The 10,459-nt window shown below is 36.3% G+C and overlaps 1 protein-coding gene across 1 annotated transcript; it reads left to right on the top strand.

The window, feature by feature from the left end:
* The first annotated feature begins 7,851 nt into the window (after nucleotides 1-7,851).
* On the top strand, nucleotides 7,852-9,669 carry LOC145097309 (alpha/beta-Hydrolases superfamily protein). The gene is made up of 3 exons (XM_079034848.1): nucleotides 7,852-8,752; nucleotides 8,868-9,158; nucleotides 9,253-9,669. The coding sequence occupies exons 1-3, from the start codon at nucleotides 8,121-8,123 to the stop codon at nucleotides 9,533-9,535; spliced, it is 1,206 nt and encodes a 401-aa protein (XP_078890974.1). The 5' UTR covers nucleotides 7,852-8,120; the 3' UTR covers nucleotides 9,536-9,669.
* Nucleotides 9,670-10,459: the final 790 nt, after the last annotated feature.

Below are 10,459 nucleotides of genomic sequence, written 5' to 3' on the forward strand. Positions count from 1 at the left end.
TATATATATTATCAGACTTAGGTTACTCTATTCTAACTAATTATTGTGCGGACGTATGGACAATGTTTTTTTTTTAGAATGATAAAAAAATATGTTGTTTGATAATATAATGTAACGCCCGGGTTTCAGGGCTAAGCATTTTTAGGCAATGTAATAGTCTAGGTCAACTGTTGTAACTCTTTTTGAAGTAATAAAGATGAAATATTTGAGTATTATGTGAATTATGTGTATTTATGTGCTTATTATTTAATAAAGAATAAAAATAAGCGTCAAAATTAAAGTGTGAGATAAGCCCGATATCTTTATATAAAGTTGTAGTGGTCAAAACAAGGATTTCGTAGATATAAAGAACGCCGAAATCCGAGTTATAATGAAGAAGTTATGGCCCATCGAAGTTTCGCGACAGAACCGGCACGATACCGGAAAGCGTAAATAGTGAATTTACGATAGAGTGAGATTTAGCCTTAGCGGTCTAAATGAAATTCGTAGAATACGTTAAACCAAGATATTTCATTAAAAGAATGCCCAAATCTGACTTCGTATGAGGAAGTTATGATTTTTTGAAGTTTCGGCTTAACAGTGTACAGCTCGAAATCCGAATAATAGAACGAGTAGTTTTTAGACGACACGACCTAAACGAGAATCGAAGATCTCATTAAGAGTAGCGTAACGAGAAAAAGATGGGCGAAAATGGACGTTGGATGAAGAAGTTATGAGAATTTAACAGACCAATCCTGTCCCGGCCTGTTAATAATATAACTTTTAAAATAGAGCCAGAATTAGCCGACGGAGTCTAAACAAAAGTTGTAAAGTACGTTCCCGCCTTCGCGTGGATATAAAGAATGTCGAAAACGAAGCTCGTATGCGAAAGTTATGATTTTTAGAAGTTAAGTGTGCAATTTGTGAAACTATGATGACGTGGCACGATCCTAGCCTTCCCTTGATCCCCACGGTGCTCGCTTTGGATCTTGACGCGTCACCCTCGCCTACGCCCTGCGTCCGAGGCCAAGTACGCCCCGCGTACATTCGCTTCTTATCCTACCGGTGTGCGAGACAGCTGGCTGCGAGCTGGCATTCTTATCCGAGGACTACGCCCCACGTAGTGCTGTACGCCCAGCGTACCGCCGAAGGCTCGCGCCTATAAATAGGCTGCGAAGGTCTCTGGATTTTTCACACATTTTTCACTTCTTTCTCTACAATATTTCTCTCTCTAAGGTTCCAAACCCTCCCCTAAGCCTAGGTGATCCCCTAGCACCCTAAGGAAGCCCCGAGGCTCCCGGAGTCCCGAGAAAAAGAGTCTTTCGGTTTCGAAATGCTGCTCCAAATAAAGCCCGATTTTCTTTAAAATCCGCTGTGAGTGAGCTACGCTTACACAATTTTTAATATAGCTTTCAAATAATTATAGTAATGTTATTAGGTCCTTAAAATAATTATTTGAACTATTATTATGAGTTATATTGAGTGTTATTTAACGATTATATAATACTAATAATAGCTAGACTATTAATTAGTCACGGTTGACGTAAGACTAAACCCTAGTGGAATTGATACTAGGTTTTATCGAAGGAAAATTGCTTTGAGAGTATCGAAGCGTTGTCCGAGTGCTGAATCACCACCTTTTCAAGTGAGTGCATAGTTACTTTCAACTTACACATAGATATGAAGTATTTTATATAAATTACATGCTATGTGTGCATATTATCTGAATACTTGCTATCTATGCTGGATGAACATTTTTATACATGTTTTCAATGATTTAAACTGTATATGTATTTTATATCTACGAAAATGTTGGGGTAAAACATGGGTAGATGTAATAAGTGATGTGTGATAAAATGATGAGAGGCCTCGATGTTGTTGTTGTTGATCCAGTCCTCTAGCGGAGTATAGATGACGACCACGGACTCTTCTAGACAGTCCAGTGGAACGCTGGCAAGCTCGCAACCTGTAGATGTTGTGAACGATGTGTTCACCGGTGTACTCCATCCCCCTCATGGTTGCCTTTAGGACATTTATTGCTGAGGAACCCCCTTAGCAGTAGTGTCCATCCCGATGATGATCCTTAGGATAGGTCCCTTATGATAGGTGTTTAGTGTGACAACCCAAAGTTTATTCCGTTACATTACCCCGTTACCGTTAACGGAATATTCCATTTTATAAAAGTTCCGTTAATTAGAGGGTGCCAAATAAATAAATGTTTTATTTATTTATATTTTTATGTCATTATAGTCGTAATAAAGTAAATAAAAGCACATAATATACATTTCCATTTAATTGGAAAAAGTTAATTTTTATTATTACGATCACTAAATAGGGTGCGACCAAAAGCCCCGTATAACGGCAATATCGGGTAGATTTCCGCTGAGCTTCAACTCAAGCCCGTATATAAGGGGGAGTAAACTCCATTTCAACCTTTTTCACCCTCTCTCTATACTCTCTCTCATACAAGCTCGTTTTTTACTCAAACCCGCAACCAAACGCCTCCAAATCGTAAGTCTCCTTACCCTAGCTTATTCTAAACATCATGGATTGTTATTATAGCCCAAAAATCGACCATTTAAGCTGTGGAAAAGGATTTTACGACCTAAGATCCTCCTTAGGCCGTAAACCCCTTAAATAAGGCCAAAATGACCCAAGTTTGACCCGTTGAGCCTAGGAACCAATTAAGGAATTTATCTAGGAGTGTTTAAACATGAAAACACAAAGTTTTAGGGCCTAAAAGAGAGTTTACGGCCCAAGCACATGCTTAGGCCGTAAACACCTCTTATGCTTGTAAAAATGCCCCAAAAACACTCCCAAACCACCCTTAGGCTTAATACATAAATTAGGGGCTTGCTATTTCGGGTTTAGAACATTCAAACACAAGGAAATATGGAGTAAATTGGAGTTTACGGCCCAAGCAAGTGCCTAGGCCGTAAACACCCCCAAACTATGTCAAAAGATGGTTTTTGTCCCCCAAATGGCCTTAGACCTTTATTACAAATTACTAGAAGTGAATTAGGGACTTTAAACTTCCATAAAATCAAAGGATAGGAGTTCACGGCCGTGAACTCCCATAGGGGTGGTTCATGGGCCGTAAACTCCCATATTGTCCCTTTAAAAGCCTTAAATCCCTTCATACAATTTAGTTTTGGACCTAGCAAAATTCCATGAAGAAGTTAAAGCCTTAAAACATCCTAGAAACCCCTCACCATGAGTTTACGGCCGTAAACTCATGGGGAGTTGTCCCAGGGCCGTAAACACCATATGGAGAGTTTGCTCTTGGAGAGTAAACTCCATTCCTAAGCCATTCAAGCCCTTAGATGTTACCCGGGACACCCCAAACACTTAACCAAAGTGTTTTCCGCTCCTTAGAGTGCGTATACTTGTCTAATTAGCATTAAACGTACTAATTGTATGTGAACATATGTTATCATATGTTAAATAGTTCACTAAGTGTGTCCAAGTCCTTACTTGACACCGAGCACCCAACCGGCACCTTCGTCGGATCCACTTACACCAGGTGAGTTCATAATGAACCTTTTAAATGTTTTTACATGTTTTATAGGGGGGAATACAAGTTAAACATGCCAGTTATCATATCAATCACATGTGATTGATAACCCTCATGCACAAGGATTTACCACACTGTTAACTGTTTTACCGAGAATGACATTGTAAATGGTTTTCTAAAAACATAGTTATTTGTTCAACTTTTACTTATGATGTTTAATCAAAGTTTCATTTAAACTTGTTTATGAAAGGTTTTCAAAGGATTTTTAAAGATTTTCAAACTTATTTTACAAAGGAATACCAAGTCGTGATTTTCTTAATATATAAAGGTTTTCCAAAGTTTTCGTTATGTTTTTATACTTCTACTTGGTTTAGATACCACTGCGTTATTTCTGTTTAGTTAATACCTCCACTTCGTGATACACTTATACTTGAGAACGTCTCCACTTCGTGATACACTTATACTTGAGAACGCCTCCACTTTGTGATACACTTATACTTGAGAACGTCTCCACTCCGTGATACACTTATACTTGAGAATGTCTCCACTTCATTATACGCTTATACTTGATAACACTTCCACATAGTTAGATGTATGTCTGTGCTTGTATAGATGCATATAAATAATGTTTGAAGGACTTAGGAAGGCTTGTTCACCCTATTTCCTTTTCTTCGTTAAGATGTGGTCTGGTGGGATCGGATGTCCGTCCGAAGGTCGTTTGATCATTAATTATATATTATGTATGCAAGCATAGTCATATGGGTTTACATTAGTCAGTTTAGTCATGAGTCTCTACCTCTAGTTCAACACTTATATTGGAAACACACTACTCACTATTTAGGATGCATCTTCGGGACACGGCCTTCTCCGTCGTCTAGTTGGTAACCAGAGTCTCCTGTAGGGAGAGCAGACATTGTGTGTATAGATCTATACGTGATTGACACCCCCGCACCCTGACTGCTAGCTACAGTCCATGGCCTACCAATCCAAGGGGTGACAAATGTCATATTTTATAGACGCTTGTAGGGCGTCAGGTACTCTAGTGTCGGTTAGTATGGTTACGAGTATCCCAGGTTACCTTATAATTCATGGCCTTAAGGTAACGGTATTTCACCAGCAATTTACACTGTATGTTGGAAACCCACTCTCAGAGTCACACTGTTTTTAGACCTTGCTAGCTGTATCTTTCATTTGATACTGTTTGGGGTCTGTATTCACTGTTTTTAGACCTTACTAGTTGTACCTTTCATTTGGTACTATCTGGGGTCTGTGTCTCCCTTTGTTAGACTGAGCCAGGCGTGTCGTTTGTTCGATACTCTCCTGGAGTCTATAATTCCTTTTGCCTTAGTCATCAGTCCTCACTGCTGAGGCATATGTTAATTCCCCTGATTCCTCTTGCTTTCTTTAATAATCAAATTATGTATTTTGATAATGATAGCGATTAAGGGAAAACTACTTTTTACCACATAACTCCATCCAATCTTGGTAGAAGACTGCTTTTATTAAAGAAAATATAGGATTTTCTGGAAAAGACACTAATCTAATGGATACTCTAAAACTACCACTTTTATTAAAGTTATTTGGATAAAATGACACTTAATGCTTATGAACTCACCAGCATTTGTAAAAAATGCTGATACTCGCTTTTCAAATAACTTGTATTCTCAGGTTAGCATTAGACAGGTACATCCCCGGAGCTGTTGATGAAGATAGCTTAGTACCATGCTGTACTTACTTATATTTACTTGTATTACCTTGATGTATTGTAATGTAAACTATGTAAAACTACTACTATTAATGCGATGGTTGTTGTACTTTGATTACTATAATGCATGTGTTGTGATACTTGACATGACGTCATCCACCCCAGAACGTTTCCGTCGTTCCGGTTTTGGGGTGTGACATTTAGGGACGTAATGTGAGGATAACGGGAACGGGTAATCAGGTTATTGATGATTGATGAAATTAATAAACTTATTTATTGTGGGTTGAAAACCCTATGTGCTCACCAGGCTCCCAAGCCTGACCCACTCAGTTTTATGTATTACAGGTAGTGGTGCTCGAGCATAGTTGTGATGTGTTGGGATGAGGGATTGCGGATATAGGCCTATAGATATGAAATAATGTAGTAAGACTTATATTGTATTGTTTATACTTATGTATTGTATCGAACATGACATCCCGAGTCTTTTAATGAAATACATTTCTAAGGAAATGCTTTTGATAAATCTTTATCATATTATTGTTTTGGGACAAATTCCGCAACTCTTTTATTAAAAGGTTACTCTGATTTTGAAATAAAGTATAAACAAAACTGGTCTTTTCTGGCCGTGATTTTGGGGATGTCACATATAAATACGTTCAATCTTATAACTATTGTCATTAACACACATTCTCACTAATTAAATCGTCTACAAGGTTATTATACACTTATTGTTATTATTCTCATTTCTGTTAGAATGTTGTCAGAATGTTTATTATTGGGTCGTATTCTCTCAGAATGAAAATGAGTGAAAAACGATGTACGAGAACAAAAATAAATAATAATTAGCGAGAATGCATGAAAATGACGATATTTTTATTAGGTTGAACGTATTTGTGTTGATAAACAACTTATTCTCTTAGTAATTCTGATAGCATACGATATCCGCACAATAATTAGTTAGAATACTTGAACCTAGCTTTATATTAACATTCTTAAAGAAGTTCCTTTATTATATTTAACAGAACGAATATTGTATGATAACTGTAGCAATCACAATTACAAGTTGAGTTATTAAGATTTCTTAGTAAAAATGCTACTGTTATGTCCAACATGGAAGGAAGAAATATATTTAAAGTTTTTATAGAATTAGTTAACTAAAGTAGTAAACTTACACACAAAGAAAATAATCTCACATAACTTTTGTGGGTACTTTTTATCCGCTTCCTATCACAATTAAGAACATCATCCCTAATTTTTTTGGATTTTCAAAAGATAATACTAAATTCGCCGAAATGTTTTGGTTTGTTAAATTTATTAATTAAACAATTAATCTAAGTATCAAACCGCACTCAAACCGCATCAACCGCCCGCATCAACCGCACCATTTAATGTGGTTTAGAACTTTCCTTGTGCGGTTTCTAAAAAACTCAAACCACATATGTGGTGCGGTTTATGGTTTTGACTCAAAACCGCACCGCGAATAGCGCTGACAATTCTCGACACAACACGCGACACGACCCGCGACACGACATGAAATAAATGGGTTTGGGTTGAGTTTTTCAACCCGCCAACCCGTTTATTAAATGAGTTATATATGGGTTTCTCAAAAAATAAACGGGTTGACCCGCCAACCCGTTTATATTCTTAATAAAAAAAATTATTTTATTTTTAAATGTATTTATGTATCAAGTATTAATATTTAATAAGTATTACAAAAATATACCATTTATTCATAGACCATTTGACTGTTTTGACATTATGACTCGTGGTGAATGGTCTAATGTCGTAAGTCGTAACTTATAAGACTAAGTTTGTAACATGTTTCTATGAATGTTTTTAATTTTCATTTGGATGTTTAAGACTTAAATATGTAAAATTCGGACCCATGAACCCAAATCTGACCCACGAACCCGCCAACTTGTGAACCCGTTTAAATAAATTGGTTGGTGGGTCATATATGAGTTTATGTTCCAAACCTGTAAACCCGTGACCCGCCAACCCGTGACCTGTATATTTAAATGGGTTGTGTTTGGGTTGACATATTTTGACACGCCAACCCGCCAACCCGCAACACGCCAACCCGAACACGACACGATTGTCAGGCCTAACCGCGAACACCCCTATGACTAGGGCTGTAAACGAACTGAACGAACACGAACAGAGGCTTGTTAATGTTCGTTCGTTTAAGTTAGCCGAACAAATGAACGTACACGAACGGATAAACAAAGGAAATTTTCTTGTTCATGTTCGTTCGTTTAACAAATTGTCTTGTTCATGTTCGTTCGTTTATGTTCGTGAACATGCTAAACGAACATAAATGAACGAACATAAACGTACAAAGATAAACAAACACAATTGAACATATATGAACATAAACGAACTATAATATAGTAATGTAATAAAAAACAATTGAAGATATATGATCTTAAAAAAAAACTTAAACAAACAAATATAAACGAACGTAAACGAACAATATAAACGAACGTTCATGAACATAAATGAACGAACAAGACCATTGTCCATATTCGTTTACTTAACGAACGAGAATTTATGTTCATGTTCTTCGTTTACAGCCCTACACTAACTATGACTGTAACCTATAGAAAATAAAGAAGATATTTAATTTATTGTATAAAATCAAAGCATAAAATTATTTTTTTTGTATTTGTATGAACTCGTTCCTTCGTCGATCCCGAAGGAATCATTGGGGTCTTCATCAAGATTCTGCAAGGCAATCAAGGAGTGAGCTCATAGGAGATCTTCCCATTGAATCCTTCAAAAATCTTGATGAGTACAGCCAATTTATTCATCTTCGGTTCTTGATTCCTCAAATACTCGTTTCTTTTTTCATCAGCTGTTCATCTGTTCCTCAATCATCTTCCATCCCATATCATCATTGCTCTCAACCCCACAGCTTCCACCATGGAAGCTTCAATCAGCAGATCATTGATAAAATTCACCAATCGAAACTCCATAAATACAATCCTTCATTCTAACCGCCATCCATTCAAACTCTCCCCGCACCCGTCACCACCCGGCTTCTCACCCTTCACCACACTCGCTACTCTCTCACTCTCAAACCCTAATTCTCACGCTCGCAATCATTTCCCCAATTGGAAACCCTCTCATTTCACCCCATCTTCGTTCCAATCAAATGTCAATCCTCCAATCTCCGCCGATCGTTTTGCTCGCATTTTATCGGGCCACAACGACAAGTCTTTTGAATGGAAGTTCGCTGATCGGGTAAATGGCGGAGAATTAGGGTTTCTTCCCGAGGATAAGCGGGCGGCTGTGACTGTGGTCGTGTTAGGCTGGCTAGGATCGAAGCAGAAGCACTTGAGGAGATACGCTGAGATGTATAACCTGTTTGGTATGGATGCTGTTACGCTTCCTGCTCCAGTTAACGATGTGCTTGGTTTCCATTGGGGGAGGAAATTGGAGTCAAGAGTTGCAGTATTGACTGACGAGCTTGTGTCATGGTTGGAGGAGAAGGAGAACGATGGAAAGGACCGGTTCTTGATCTTTCATACCTTCAGTAACACTGGTTGGCTTGCGTAGGTTAATTTAATTCATTCGATTCTGATACAAATTTCTTTCATTTCCATTAAACGGGCATCAGCGAATCACTATGATCAAGCTTGACATGATTATATAATCAATTCTTTACAGCTATGGTTCTATTCTGAACAAATTGCAAGGTAGACAAGAGCTACTGGAGAAGATCAAAGGGTGTGTTGTTGATTCTGGAGGAGACCCAGAACTTGATCCTAAGGTATGGGCAGCTGGATTCACTACAGCTTTGCTTAAAAAACAAAGCTCTGCAGTTAATTCTTCCTCTGAATCAATGGAAGCAAAAAATGTCAATTCAGATGATAAAGAACTTGAATACATTGAGGTCTTCCTTCTGACATTATTTGAGAAATTCTTTGCTTATCTCCTTCAATTACCAGATATAAAGAAGTAAGTGTTGCCTTTTTTTTTTTTTTTTTTTTTCTTTTTTTTAAAGACTAAAGTAGGTTGCTATTTTCTGCCTTTTTATATTTGTATGTAACAGGAGATTGACAGAAGTAACATCGACTCTATCAGAAAACCAGCCTTCTCATCCACAGCTGTATCTATACAGCACAGCTGATAAGGTGATTCCATTTCATAAAATAGAATCATTTGCTGAACACCAAAAGAAATTAGGAAAAAAGGTCACGACTTTTAACTTCAAATCGACCCCACATGTGGATCATTATAGAACTTTCACGGATACGTATCGGTCTTTGGTTCAAATTTTCTTAAAAGACTGTTTTGCCCTTGAAGGTAAGCAATTGTGTAATGTAGTGAAGTGAGATTGAAAGGTAGAGAATTAATAGAATGGTTTCTTGGTTTCTTACTTTTACTTGAGATGTATGTATACGTAGTTCTCTTATAGGGTAACAGAATACAACTAACCATGGAATATAAGCGGATGGATCCCACAAAACAGACTGTCTTGTACTGTGTTTCGTGTGAATTGGATTTGTATTGAGATTGAGACTCATATCAATGCAACTAAAATAACTTAAGTTTTAGTTGGTGCATAATTTTACAAAAGAATATAAAGAACTAACACTAATTAAAGATTAAACAAATAAATTCAAGATTGAGAAAATCTTGAATAGAATTATGATGAAATTTAAAGTTTAGCTTTTTTTTTTTAGAAAAAATAGCATTCTAAGATTTTAGACAAAATTACATAAATGGTCCTCATGGTTGACAAAATCGACCAATTATGGTCCTTATGATGAATTCTTTACACAGATGGTCCCTGTGGTTTCAAAATCTTGCAAAGACGATACTTTTGACTAACGGCGTTAACTTTTCCAGTTAAGTCCTATGTGAAATGACATATTTGTCCTTCATGCATAAGGACGCTTTATGTAATATGTTTCTACCACATGGACCATTTATGTAATTTTCTCTATTATTTATTATTTATTTATTTTTTTAAATATATATATTTAAGGATTTAGATTTGTTTAAATTTATTGTTTAATATATATATATATATATATATATATATATATATATATATATATATATATGCTAACATTTTTTAACGTTTTGCTCAAATTATTTTTTCTAATCTTTTTGACATTTTATTCAAGTAAATTTATTAATGTTTTTTATTTTGACGTTTTATTCGAATATTATTTATTTATTTATTTGACGTTATGTTCGAATACATTTTTCAACTATATAAGGTTGTATAATTATTATTTTTGTAAACTAAT

Source organism: Lactuca serriola, chromosome 4 (assembly GCF_051521515.1).
Source record: "Lactuca serriola cultivar US96UC23 chromosome 4, Lser_US96UC23_V15, whole genome shotgun sequence".
Classification (NCBI taxonomy): domain Eukaryota; kingdom Viridiplantae; phylum Streptophyta; class Magnoliopsida; order Asterales; family Asteraceae; genus Lactuca; species Lactuca serriola.